Source organism: Gobio gobio (genome assembly GCF_949357685.1).
Source record: "Gobio gobio genome assembly, chromosome: 21".
NCBI lineage: Eukaryota > Metazoa > Chordata > Actinopteri > Cypriniformes > Gobionidae > Gobio > Gobio gobio.
Genome location: NC_137117.1, coordinates 32,944,365 through 32,958,950, shown reverse-complemented (window position 1 = coordinate 32,958,950; position 14,586 = coordinate 32,944,365). Strand labels below are relative to the sequence as shown.

General features: G+C 42.9%; 1 protein-coding gene across 1 annotated transcript in view; it reads right to left on the bottom strand.

Moving 5' to 3' along the window:
* cntn3a.1 (contactin 3a, tandem duplicate 1) overlaps positions 1-14,586 on the bottom strand; it is a 139,687-nt gene that overhangs the window by 112,879 nt on the left and 12,222 nt on the right. Inside the window, exon 2 of the mRNA XM_079802329.1 lies at positions 3,922-4,061. Within this exon, the coding sequence (XP_079658455.1) occupies positions 3,922-3,976 (55 nt within the window). The 5' untranslated portion in view covers positions 3,977-4,061. The remainder of the gene's footprint in view (positions 1-3,921; positions 4,062-14,586) is intronic.

Here is a 14,586-nt window from a genome sequence, read left to right as displayed (position 1 = left end):
TACATGTGCTTTACAGAAGGTCATGTGCTGTGTTTGCAAAGATCACTTTTGACACATTTGTCTTTAAATTCATACTGACATAGTTCAAATTTATTTAAAAAAAAATTCACATTATTTTCTACAAGTGTCTGTTTATAAGTGTCTTTTTTCACAGAAAGTTTTTGTTTAAACGTGAATATTTGTATAATTCAGGGTCTGAGTTTTTACGTTCTCCTCGTAGGTGATTTATTCAATCTCCACCAAACTCGGTCAACGTGAAACGGAAGCTTAACGCATTAAAAATATTTAACGCAAATAACACAGCGTCCGTTTTTATATCCATTTTTGCTTAGCGTTACATGATCACGCTCCTATTCATGTAAATGCTTCCAAGCGCGACAAGACACAAGAGAGCGCGCTGTATGCCAGTGTCCTGTCTGTGTGTGTGTGTGTGTGTGTGTGTGTCCTGTCTGTGTGTGTGTGTGTGTGTGTGTGTGTGTGTGTGTCAGTGTCCTGTCTGTGTGGATGCGTCTCATGTCAGCTAATCAAGGGACACTGACACACACACACACACACACACACACACACACTCGACGCATAGATAGACTCGCGTCAGTTTCCTGCTCACATCGAGTTCTCTTTTGCTGTTGAACAAACAATAACACAGAGGATTTTGAGTATTCTCATATTAGAGTCTTAAATTAGTTAAATAACGTCTTAAATGAACTTTAAAGAGTTGTGAGGAAATGAGATGCGCGGGACCGCGCGTGAGATCCGCGGTTGTTCTTAAAGTGACAGGAGCACTGATGATGCCTGTCATTAATGTTCATCAAAGAACAACGGGAACAGAGAAAATTGTAGCTTTAATGATGATTCATCTATATTTCATTTATTATTTATGCAGTTAAGGAAGGTTTGATAACTATTACATTTCTGTATAACAGGGAAGGCCATGGGTAAATATAACATTTATTATTTTGGGTTTATGTAAAGATTTTTTTAAGTTCACTTAAATTAAAAGTTGTTTTTTTAAGACTAATAAATGTTGAAATTGGGAGCTTTCAGTTATACTGTAATGTAACGTCATTAATGTTTCATAGAGAATTTAGTATCAGTGATACTGGCCTTCATTCATAAAAAATGACAATACAACACATATTTACAATATGCTGTCTTTAAATTGTTTCTAAATTAATTTGGAGAGTAACTGAAATTATTACAATATCAAAATATTACAAACTTAAAATATTAAAAACTTGCGATTAATCGTGATTAATTACAGAAAAAAATGTGATTAATTAGTTAATTTTTTACTTTACAGTCATTAGCTCTGACCAACAGGAAGTCAGATATTTTGGTTTGAACGTGAATATTTGTATAATTCCTCTTAGCATGCTTGAAATTGCTTGAAACTCAACACACACATCAGAGATGTCAGTCAGTGGAAATGGGCAAAGCTTCAGAAATGCGTGTGTTGGAGGGGTGTTTATTACAACATAATCATGGTTTATGAAGACATTTCATGTGTCCCCGTAAATAAAAATAGCTTTAACAGCATACTAAACAATTTTTTAATAAAAATGTAAAAATGCAGAATGTTTTCTGTGATGGTAGGTTTAGGGGTAGTGTGTGTGTGTGTGTGTGTGTGTGTGTGTGTGTGTGTGTGTGTGTGTGTGTGTGTGTGTGTGTGTGTGTGTGTGTGTGTGTGTGTGTGTGTGTGTGTGTGTGTGTGTGTGTGTGTGTGTGCGATATGTAGGCTTAGGGGTAGTGTAGGGGGATAGAATGTACAGTTTTTACAGTATACAAACCATTAAGTCTATGGAATGCCATCTGCCTGTCTTTCCCCTTCCCCCTCTCTATCTGTGTGTGTGTGTGTGTGGGGGGTCTCTCTCTCACCCTGTGAGTTTGTGTGTGTGCCTTTCTCTCAGTCCTTCCCCTCCCCCTCACTCTCACTCTATCATTGTGTGTGTGTGTGTGCCTTTCTCTTTTGATCATAATTTAACACTTTCATATAGGCTATCACAAATAACTATCACTTAAAATAAAAACGTCATGTGATGTGTTTGCCAAGATCACGTATGATGCACATGTCTTTAAATTAATTATTTACTGATATAATATAAATGTATTAAAACATAAATTTCACATGATTTTATAAAAGTGGCTATTTATAATAAACTTCCATAAAATGTAGACACGCATCTTACTCTTACCTGACACTGATATTAAAATCATCTTTGCAGTTTCTGTGATTTGGCTCCATTTATACATTTTTTATTAAAAAGAATTTATTGGACCACCCATATTGAAATGAAAGCATGTTTTATGGTGCATAAGATTGGTGCACAAACGGTAGCTAAGGTAGCTCAAAAACACATGAAGAGAAGTGTTAGAATAAAACAACATCAGCATTCGAATGGTATTCTGAACTCATTCCAATTTGACCTTTGACATAATCTGACATGAAATTCATATAAATGTAATTGATCTCATAGATGTGGCTGTTGTGGTTTGTGGTCATAGCAGCACCAACAGCTGCAGTTAATGTGGTGAATTCAGATGACTTTGACATAGTCCTTTTATGTTTTCCCATTTTAAATGCCTATTGCCTGCCGTGCACAGTTAAGCTGATGCCACCGGCGTGGCGGTGCCACCGGCTTGGGCCCGTCATCGCTGCTCGCAGCTTTAATTGATATTGTTCTTCATACACAAAAAAATCATAAAAATAAATAAATATGCCCAGATTTTAAAGTGGATGGGAAACTGTCTTGAATTGGTCCCGCAACATATTATGTAAACTGCATTTATGACAAAGAACTACACAGATGCAGGTATCATAACAATCTATCAATAAATGCGCACAGTTTGTCCTCTGCCTCTGACGCTTCTGCTGTTGCGGATTGAAGAACATGTTGAATAATGTAGACTTATACAGGGATCAGCCGAAGCCTGTCACCGGTTTCTTATGAGTTTTAAAGGGGACTGAGGTGATCCTGAATTAGTGTACATATTACGGTGTTAATTGCAAATTTTAGGGGGTCTGGGTGGAAATTTAGGGGAGCTAAAGCGCTCCTAAAATGGGCCTAGTGACACCACTGGTTTTAAGTATATATTTTTCTGATTGATAATAAATTTGAATTTAGCCAATAACGCAGGTTCCCATTGTGACACTTTACTCCAGATAGTGAGAGATAATAATTCTACAATGTAACACAACTGTTAGAGGAGAAAAGTGTGCTTTCAAATATCACAAACTGAAGAAGTTCCTGAACATCATGTAAAAGAGCAAACAGCCCTTTTAAAATCAAAGACTTAAAGCGAGAGGATTAAGTCTGACCCTCCTGGTGACTGAAAGACAATGTAACTGCTTCATCAAAAAGAGATCAATAAAGGGCTTTTGTGCTTCCACTTGGCTAAATGAGAACATAAATTGTGCTTTCCAATAAAATAATGGCTGGTAGATTCATTTGCACATTAACCTTTTCATGTCTCTCAAAGGGCTTGTTAAATTACATATTATCACATCTTTTCTCCAACTTTGACACAAAGTAAGGTGGTCTTTAAATCATGAAGTCTGTCTCTTTCCTGAACATGCACAATGGCATTGGTGACCCGCACTAGAAGTAAAACAACCCAACTTTCAATTCAGCACCATGTCTCCTTGACCCCTTTATATTTATGTTGATTTAAAGTTTATTTTTTAATATGAACCGGCTATCTCACACATTGTGTCTTTGCCCACCTCCCCACCTCGCCATAATGCCTATCTGGGAGAGTTCAATGGCTTTAGCGTTCACAAACAAAGTGGAAACTTTAATTGGTTCTAGAAGATAAAAGACATCCAGGAATGAGAGGTCTGCCCTTAATAGTAAATGACAAGGACAAGTGTATGCCATAAAAACAGACAGGAAAGTCTATAGAGCAGGTTATTAGGATGCCTACCTGAAAGGCATCCCATGAATAATTGCAGCACCAGCAGTTTCCATGACAACCCCATTTTAAATATTAGAGGTCAGCGAGAGCTCACATTCAATTGAGGGTAAATAGAATGCCGCCTTTGTCCAGACTTGAACCTCTGTGCCCTGAAATCAAAAGACAAAATGAGAAGAGTTAGATAGAGTTGGCCAGACTATAAGCAGCCATATTCAGCAACATTTCAAACTAAGAAAGAAATCAAAGCTGACATCAGAGGAATATACCTGTACCAAGCGTTACATTTTCCAATTTTTATAGTTCGTGCATAATGTGAAAATGTAAAATTACAAATAAATGTACAGATCAATACCGGTCAAATGACTAAGCAACGTGTTAGAAATGCTTTACCATAGGTACTGTGATAATCTTCTTTATCTTTGATCATAAAAAAGTGTGGCATACCTACACTGACAATACACAAGGGTATAAATAGAGAGTTTTCTTAAATATACCTTTTGTGCCAACATCACACAAGGCTTTTATGAGGGTTAAGAACTTGGCTCAAAGTACCAATCCCCTCATGCCATTCTCTGGCCTCCACAGCTATGATCATCTGGAGGGCAGACTTCAGGCAGCTGGCTCTCACACATCTGCTCTAACACAAGATTACTCAAGCGATCCGGTACACTCACTCAAATCATTCCTCTTTTCTCTCTGTTATTTTGAGGTAAATCTATCTATCTATCTATCTATCTATCTATCTATCTATCTATCTATCTATCTATCTATCTATCTATCTATCTATCTATCTATCTATCTATCTATCTATCTATCTATCTATCTATCTATCTATCTATCTATCTATCTATCTATCTATCTATCTATCTATCTATCTATCTATCTATCTATCTATCTATCTATCTATCTATCTATCTATCTATCTATCTATCTATCTATCTATCTATCATCTATCTATCGATAATTTTCTAAATACTCCTGTTGTGTTGGGGAACGTAGTTTTAAGAGTTTCCAGGTGAGAATGTAATTGTTTAAACCTCAAATCTGCTGTTTATTTATAGCATAGCATCTATTTGAACATTTTGTTGTGAGCTCCGGGCAGGGGCGCCGCTAAGGGGGGGGGGGGGGGGGGGGGGGGGGGGGGGGGGAGTTAGGACGATTCTAAGGGCCCACACACTTTTGGGGCCCCCGGAGATCATTACGTTTTGTTTTGTATAAATTGTATCTTAATTTTAATCAGTGTTTCATCAGCCAATTGGGGCATTCTGGGTCGAGCGAGCAGTGCTTAATTGGTCAGTATTATTAAATTGCAGACAAAGATTTTGGATAGCTAGGTTGGTGCGGTAGGGGGCCCAACATCATATTCTTTCATAGGGCCCAAAATTGCTAGCGGCGCCCCTGGCTCCGGGTGAACTAGTGTTAGGGCTTGGCAGAAATCATGTTCTCGGGGGCGGAGATTGCTCAGCGAAAGGGGCAGTGGCCACCCCCTTGTGCACATCCCCTGGTTGATGGTGTCATGTCCCTCTTAGTCCATTTGACTGCGCATGCGCATTGGCTGGTCCACCCTGAAAATTTTGCTTTTTAAATACTATTTGAGCATAACTATCAACATTTATGGAACAGTTAATGTCAGATTTTGCTGCAGATTTGAAATGTGTGTGGCATGCAATATTTGCGATTTCAGAATTTCCCCTACTCAAGTAGATAGGAGTTGGTCTTGGATGCCCGAAACAACTGGCTGCAGGCATTGCAAATATGGCTGCTAAGTAAACAGACCATCCTTTGAATAAACCTTTGGCTCTACTCAGTGATACTATACACCAGGGGTGGTGAATTCAGCCTCAGGTGTTGTCCACACACACAGGTAGAGTGTTTCCTCCTCTGTTTACATTTTTTTTTGCATCCACATGTAAATGCAAAAACACCCCATGAAGCACTGTCAAGAGCATGCCAAACCAACAGGTGGCAATATAACCCTAACCGTAAAGCCATGTTGGCCAATAAGAAGCCTGCAAAAAAGGTTATTGCCGGTTCTGGTTTTGACGTAACAAGCAAAAATCTCGGTTTCACTGTCCACACGGCAACACTGCAACCGGAGGTTCTAAAAATGTTCACCCTGGCAGGACTTTTCAAAAAAGTTTGGTTTCAGTGTCCGGATACTGCGTGTGGATGAATGGCCAAACCGCATAGAAAAAGCTGCGGTTTTGAAAATGCCCATGTTTGTGTAGACGGGGCCTACTAGGGTTGAAGCAAAACTATGCAGGACTGTGGCTCTCCAGGACTGACGTTCGCCACCCCTGCTATACACTAATAATGTTACTGAAGCAGCCCATTCATTTGTTGCTAGTTAAATTGACGTTTTAAAATTAGTAACAGAGGCTTGGGCTCAACTATTAAACTGTCAACGTGAGATTTGGTGAAAGAAAGTAGTTTTCCACACAAGTTCCCCAACTTGCTCTGACGAACTGATGTATAAAAGCAGTATCACACTCGTAGCCACGATATGGCTCTAGATCAGTACAGTTGTGATAACCTATATGGAACTCAGCCTATGGCTGAATCACAGCTGTGCTGATAGTCATATTGCATGGCTACGAGTGTGATATTGCTCATATAAGTCACCTATAAATGTGGTTTTATTTCCAGAATACAGTTGTGTATTTGGACTTGTAAGTTGTTGGAATCCATAGGACAAAATGTATGACCACTTTATCGTTATTTAGTGCGTGATGATATTCCTCTCTCTTTCAATGCCATGGCGATCACTGCTCTGTCTTGTTTGAATGAGCGCTGTGGTGTCAAGGCATGTAAGACTGCTCTCTTTTCAACCAAAATTGTGCTGTTATTAATTTGAAGAATACATTATTGAAACCACAAACTGACTAACTTTTATTTACCAGTCTGTTTTGACATCTTACTGTAAGTAATTTGATTCAGCATTTTATGCCATTACAAGCTGCTTTTGATGCCTTGAATAACAAAATTCATAATCATGAATGCACACATATTATAACTTTAAATAATATCTTATGTAGAATGCCAGGGAAAATAAAGTGACTGTATGCCCCACCACCCAAAACCAGGGGTCGCTTATCATTTCCCTAGTGAAACTTGGCATTACTGAACGCAAACTGACACACTGTCTGGAAAGCCGTGAACACAGAGGGGCAGAGAGATACAGTGAAAAATTCCAAAAGTGATGCTTATAGTAGCAGTTCAGTAAACAAGTTCATGTGCATGTTTAGTAAGGAATAATTGACAACTGGCCATTGAATTATTGTATAATAATACACACCCAAGGTGGTAATGCAGCCATGACGCAAAGCGTTTATTACTCATTAATTCAGCGGACCGGTTCATTCATACAGTTATGACACTTCAAGACATAGTTCAGATGTTTTATTTCAAGTATGTTTCTGTCTGTGTGCAAGTGTGTGTCTGGAAACTATGTGTGTACATGCAGAGAGAGAGTGGGAAAAATGTATATATAATTTCGGTAATTTAATGTTAGTCATGTATGTTTCCTTGGTCAGTGTCTTTGTGGGTTTTGGTTCTTTTGCTGTTATAGTCTGTAAGGACCTTTGAAATAAATGAAATAATTTGGCGAAGTGATATGGAGCTGTAACGTGGTTGACAGACCTGGAACTACTTCATATCTGTGCGTTTACTGGAAAATAATTGCACACCTAAGAACATTCTTCAACCAATCAGAATTAAGCATTCGGCAGCCCAATTGTATAATCAAATGCTAACTTACATTTTGGAGACTATATTGCTTGTTACGCTGTGTTTTTTTTCCCTTTTTTTCTGCCAAATGTATGAAACCGCTCCCTATACCCATATATAGTGCTCTATTGAGGAGACCATTTGTAGTGGTGATCTGAAACCTTAGTTGACATTACGTGCACTCCTTTAATCTGAATTACGTGACTATCCAAATTCACTCAATCATTTGCATGTATTCATTCAGTGGACTATATTAGTGAAGTAATGTAGGGAATAGTGAATGAGGGTATATGGGACGATTTAAGCTACAGCCATAAGTGAACGATTCAATGACCCACCCATAAAGAAACTTGACAAAGTCATTTGTCGCCAACAAATGTAAACTGCAGAAAGAATCTGAAAATCAAAATATTGTATTTGAAATATTTGAAAATACAAATATTCCACAAGGTCTGGAGCGTGCCAACAAAGTGGAATGATACAAACAGTGAAAAGTCCAACCTGAACTATTTGTACGTATTTTTTACAAGGTGGCTAATTCGTACAAATTTGTATGACCTCACTTGTATGAATTTGTAAAGCAAATGTAGCAAATTATGGGCCAGATTTACAAACAGCTTGCCCCAGCGCAAACCCTCTTTTTGCGTTAAAAAAACTACAATCAGGATATACTAAAGACATGCAGTGATAAATTAGCACTGAAAAGACGTGGGAAAGGCGAGTTGTTTTTGCGGCTGACCTTATTGCATATACATTTGTAGGAGTTTCCCTTTCAGATGCTAAATTTATGGGAGAAGAGAATTGAAATGAATCATGCTAGATGATTTACAAAGGTTTGCGCTGGTCAATTTACTGGTGATTGACTTCCCCCTAACCCCGCCCTTAAACTTACCCGTTACAAATTGTACAAATTCGTATGAGTAAGGGTCGTACAAATTCGTACGAATTAGCCACAAATTGGTCGTGGACTTTTACATTGAATTCAATAACACCTGAACAGACAGCAACAAAAACTATTGATCTTTGGATTGGATCCATACCATGTTTGGAGTATAAATATGGATGATGAGCTGTAAACGTCACATGACTGAATCACATCAGGACTCTTGGAACTCTGCCTGAGCCAATCAAATTCAATGAAAACAGTTTGGGTGTACTCTGTTAAACCTTTGATCAATGTTTTGCATGCTGACTAATTTTATGTGATACTTTTAAAGGCTGTGGTACCCATGTTATTCTTTTTAAAAGGATATTCTTGATTAGCTTTGGTATAATTTGGCATTGTTACTGTAAATGTATTTTACTAAAAGACTGCAGATGCGCAAGTGGTAAGGTCTGAATATTGCCATGTTTAATGGGGCTGTAACTCACAATGGTCATCCAGTAAGCAGGTGCTTTACGTAGCACAACAAATTTGAATTTATTCATTACTCATGCAAAAATCAAATGCACGAATGCTCACCAGTGGCAGACATATTAGCAGTAGATTAACTGAAGGGCAAATTAGCACTAGTATCCAGCCAACAACCCACATCTTTACTTAACCTTTTGGGAGGACACAAATTAGACATCCTCCACATCTAGGGAAGTCTAAAATTCTTGGAGAGAAGTTTCAATTAGCATTGCTGTTCATCTCAGACAGTTTCTTTTCAAAACATATACTGCTTTTTTTTATGTTGCTTGAATGCTTCGCTACTTTTCAAAAGCTGTCAATGATGAAAATGCCTTTTGCCCAAATAAGGCTGTGTACATGCCTAATATCAGGTGTAAATTGACCACGTTAACCAGCCAAATCTTGAACCCCTGCAAAAGTGAAATAAGGTATCCACATACCAAAGATCTGTGCACACAAAGACAACAAAACAACATCATTAACCATCTATTGTGGGCCCACATAAAATCAATAAATGGGTCTTACAATATAAACTTGGAAAGTGAAAGCATGACTATCACATGCCTCTGTAAAAACTTGTCTTTACCATTAGGATCCATCCCAGCTAACAGGGAACGTTTCCATAACTTTCACTAACGTTATGTAAAAGTTATGTAAATGTTAAAAAAAAAACATTCCTAAAATAATGTTTCAGGAACATTCTTATAATGTTTTCATAGTTCAAAAACATTCTCGTAACGTTGAGAGAAAACATTCTTAGAACAACATTGTTGGAACGTTTTTATGATGTTATTTGTGCTTGACTGATGTTCTCATAATGTTGAGCGAAAACGTTCTCATAACAACGTTCTTGCAACGTCTTTATCATGTTTTTTGTGCTTGACTGATGTTCTCATAATGTTGAGCGAAAACGTTCTCATAAAAACGTTCTTGCAACGTCTTTATCATGTTTTTTTTGCTTGACTGATGTTCTCATAATGTTGAGCGAAAACGTTCTCACTACAACGTTCCCTTTCGAAAGGGAACTCTCGCTGCGTCTAGCTGACGCTATGGGGAACGCCCTCGGCGTGACTGGTGTCTGAAGCTACTATCGAATCACGGCAAAGTCTTTGACCGACGTCAGCCCATGACGTCATCAACGTGCGACCCGGAAGTATAAAAGGGCGCCGTGCCAACACATACACATCTTTCTCGTCTTCAGGGACTGTCTGTTTGAACTGCTATACGAGTTAAGGTAAAACAAATTCAATTATTAATACACACGAGTGTGTATTTACTGCCTGGGATCAAGAGCATGCGCAGTCAAGTTCATTTGAAGTTGTTTGTGTGTGAGTGTGAGCGGTTTTCAATCTGAGATCGCTCCACTCTAGTCTGGCTTTTTTCCTGAGGGAAGAAAGTTTGGCATCTGGGACTGGATGATGCTGTCCCGCTCAAGCTGAGGCTGAGCGTTGGCATACATCATGGGTTCTCAGATGCAGCTCGCCGATCGTCGCGACGATCTGGCGGTTAACGAGACTAAACAGCAAGTGCTCTTAGGGATGGCTGGTGAGAGTGGTATGAATCCGCTCAGCCACCCTGACCGTGTATGCTGAGCTGATGAATGTTATGGAACGTACTGCAGGCAGGCTGCGGCTGCCATGTTGGCGCGTTAGAGGAGAGATCGCTCGTGGTAGATTGCACGATCGTTTTCTCCTTGGCCATAAACCATCAGCTCAGATGAGCCTTCCATTCCTTCTTGATCTTCTTACAGAGATCGAGAGGGCATGGAAGAATCCATATTCGACCCAATATTCATCAGCATCAGCGTTTAACTTCGCTGATGTCGAGGGGATAGGGGAATATGGATATGTGTTGAGGCTACCGACTGGCGAGGAAAGTTTGTGGACTTTTCTCGCGTTTCGTGGGCATCAACACTGAGAGCTCAAACTGTGCTTTAATGGCAGGGGCATACACGGCAGCGGGTCAGGCTGGTGCTGCTTTTCACACCATGGCGGTGTTTCAGGCGTACCAGGCGGACCTGCTGGAGGATCTCGACCAGGGGGCCGGGCTGTCCCCTGAGGCGGTTGCTGAGCTGCGCCGCACCACAGATCTTGCTCTCCGGGCCACCAAGCAGACTGCTGCTGCCATCAGGCCGCTCTATGGCGGCTATGGTGGTCACGGAGAGGCATCTGTGGCTGAGCCTGGCTGATATCGGGGAGAAAGAGAAAGGCTTTCTCCTCGTTTCGCCGACTGAACTTTTCGGCACCTCCGTTGAGGCGGGGGTTGGAAAGTTCAGGGAGGCGAAGGCGCGTTCAGCGGCATTTAAGACATGCATACCGCTGAGATCCGCGCCCCCACCCAGGCAGGCGAGACCTGGTCCTTCACGGTCTGAGGACCGTAGGCAGGACCAGAAGGCTAGCATCTCCTCTCGTGCCCCCCCCCTCCGTGGAGGAGCAGGGCACAGAGGAGACGGGATTCCCGGGGGGAAAAAGGATCTGAGGGAGGTGATCCAGGACCAACGCTCTCGGCGTTGGTGATGGATCACTTCCCTTGAGGGCGGTTACATCCTAGCCCTCTCCTTTTTCCTTTTTAATGTCTTTTAATGATTTTTTACCCAGGCACTTCTTACATCAGGCCTGAGGCGGGCCCATGATGAGTAGAACTATGTTCTGGCGGCCCGCCCGGACCTGCTCAGTGAGAACGCCCCTTTCAGGCATTCAAGGGCGGTAGAACATGGTGGTGAGAACCGCACAATGAGTCTTCGCTCAGCATGCCGCAGGTGAGAGTGGTCATTTTTGTGTATTACACTAAAAATATGTATTTCTTACAGACCCCAGGTTTCCTGTATAGAGTTGGGTATTCATCAACGACTGAACGCTGAGGCGTCAGTTGGGATGTGGATGAAGGAGGCGCGTTTCTTGAGGCACCGCCACCGTTGGTAATATGTACCACTTAGATCGGAGGCTCTAGTAAGGCAGGTGCCAATGCTGAGGCATCAAGGTACTGCTAGCCTAGCTGGCTATCAGGTTAAAAAGGGGCAAATACGCTCTCCTGAAGGTCGGCTGTCAATTGTAGGCCTCAGTAGGCCTCTTGAACAAGGCGCGTTTTCAGTTGGAAGGCCTCAACCAGGCCTCACTGGAGGTATGTACCGATGTGCGCATCGGGACAGCTAGCCTGGCGGCTATCAGGTTGTAGGCCTCATCCGGCCTCCCTGAAGGCCCGCTGTTAGTTGTAAGGCCTTATTAGGCCTCCCTGAGGGTGAGCTCTCAGGTTGTGATCACTACCAGAGGCAGGTTGTAGGCCTCATCAGGCCTCCCTGAAGGCCTGCTGTTAACTCTAAGACCTTACTAGGCCTTTCTGAGGGTGACACTCCCAGAGGCAGGTTGTAGGCCTCATCAGGCCTCCCTGAAGACCTGCTGTTAAATTCTAAGGTAGTAGGCCCCATCAGGCCTCCCTAAGGTGTTCCTGGGATCCAGTCATCTAAAACAGTTAAGCACGAATTGCAAACAGGTAGCAGGCCTCTCCAGGCCTCCCTAAAGGCTGATTATCTGGTAGTAGGCCTCAATAGGCCTCCCGTGAGAGCGAGTTCCTTAATCAGGATGCTCGGATAGCCTGCGTAGCTTGACTGTCGACTAGTAGGCCTCAATAGGCCTCCCTGAGGGTGAGCTCCCAGGTTGTGGTCACTCGAACGAGGTAGTAGGCCCCATCAGGCCTCCCTAAGGCGTTCCTGGGATCCAGTCATTTGATACAGTTAGCACGCATTGCAAACAGGTAGCAGGCCTCTCCAGGCCTCCCTAAAGGCTGGTTATCAGGTAGTAGGCCTTAATAGGCCTCCCTTGAGGGCGAGTTCCTTAATCAGGATGCTCGAAAAGCCTGCGTAGCTTGACTGTCGGGTAGTAGGCCTCAATAGGCCTCCCGGAGGGTGAGCTCCCAGATTGTGGTCACTCGAACAAGGTAGTAGGCCCCATCAGGCCTCCCTAATGTGTTCCTGGGACCCAGTCATTTGAAACAGTTAGCACGTATTGCAAACAGGTAGTAGGCCTCTCCAGGCCTCCCTGAAGGCTGCTTATCAGGTAGTAGGCCTTAATAGGCCTCCCTTGAGGGCGAGTTCCTTAATCAGGATGCTCGAAAAGCCTGCGTAGCTTGACTGTCGAGTCCCAGATGGTGGTCACTCGAACGAGGTAGTAGGCCCCATCAGGCCTCCCTGAGGTGTTCCTGGGACCCAGTCATTTAGCACGTATTGCAATCAGGTAGTAGGCCTCTCCAGGCCTCCCTAAAGGCTGGTTATCAGGTAGTAGGCCTTAAATAGGCCTCCCTTGAGGACGGGTTCCTTAAACAGGATGCCCGACTAGCCTGCGTAGCTTGACTGTCAAGTAGTAGGCCTCCATAGGCCTCCTTGAGAAAACAAGGGTAACCTCAGCAGGCGGTATTGCTGTCAGGTAGTAGGCCTCACTAAGGCCTCCCTGAGGACGGAGTCCCGAGCCTGGATGCTTGGGTTTCCAGCATGGCTTGCGGTTAGGTAGTAGGCCTCTATAGGCCTCCCTGGAATACCCGCTATCAAGTAGTAGGCCCACAGGGCCTCCTTGAAGTTGAAGTTCCTGAGCTAGGCACTTTGATTACCAGTTCTCTGTGAGAAATTGTGGTAGTTGGGCCTACAGCTGGAGGTTACTCGCCAGGCAGGCTCAGCTGCTCCCCTCAATGAGGGTCGTCTATGAGTGCTCAGCCGCCTGAGCCTGGTCAGACGGTCGTAGGCCTCTCATGAGGCCTCCCTGTTAGATCAGTCATTAAGGCCCTTTCGGCCTCCCTACTGCTTTGAAACACAAGCACCTGGTAGATCCTTGATTTGAGCAGGCAGACTCCCCTCGATAGCAAGGGTTGAAAAGCACTACGCTGAGTGTTGCTCTCTTGGATAACCCGTCTCTGAGTTCCGGGCTAAGTAAGACTGCCTGTGTTTCAGTCCCTTAGCTTGGACGCCCCTTGGGCACCATCCAGAGGCTCTGTTTGAACAGACAGGGTTGGCTAAACCGAAGTGTCCATAACACTTAGGGCATCAGGTCAGGCCTCCCTGGTGGCACTCGGGAGAACATTTCCCGAGTAGTGACTGGCTGGGGTTCCTTCGGGTCCCCTAGCCACATTCCCTTGAAGGGACCCCTTCTTTGGAAGTAGTGGTCCCGGGCCTTCGAGCTGTCTAGATGGAACTCCACGCAGTGCGTTAGGGTTCCGTTTAGCTGTATAGCTTGGGCTATGACCGTAGGGAGTGCTGTCACTGTCAGCCCAGGACCTGAGGGGGAATCGCTCAGGTTTTTCTATGAATTACTTGAGTTGACAGTTGTCACTGCCAATGGGCAGACACTCCCCTCAGCATGGCGGCGTTGGTATATCGTTCCCCATAGCGTCAGCTAGACGCAGCGAGAGTTCCCTTTCGAAAGGGAACGTCTAAGGTTACGTATGTAACCTCTGTTCCCTGAGAACAGGGAACGAGCGCTGCGTCGCGTTGCCATGCTTCAGGGCCTATCTGCCATACAGTCCCTTCAGACGAGAAGATGTGTATGTGTTGGCACGGCGCCCTTTTATAC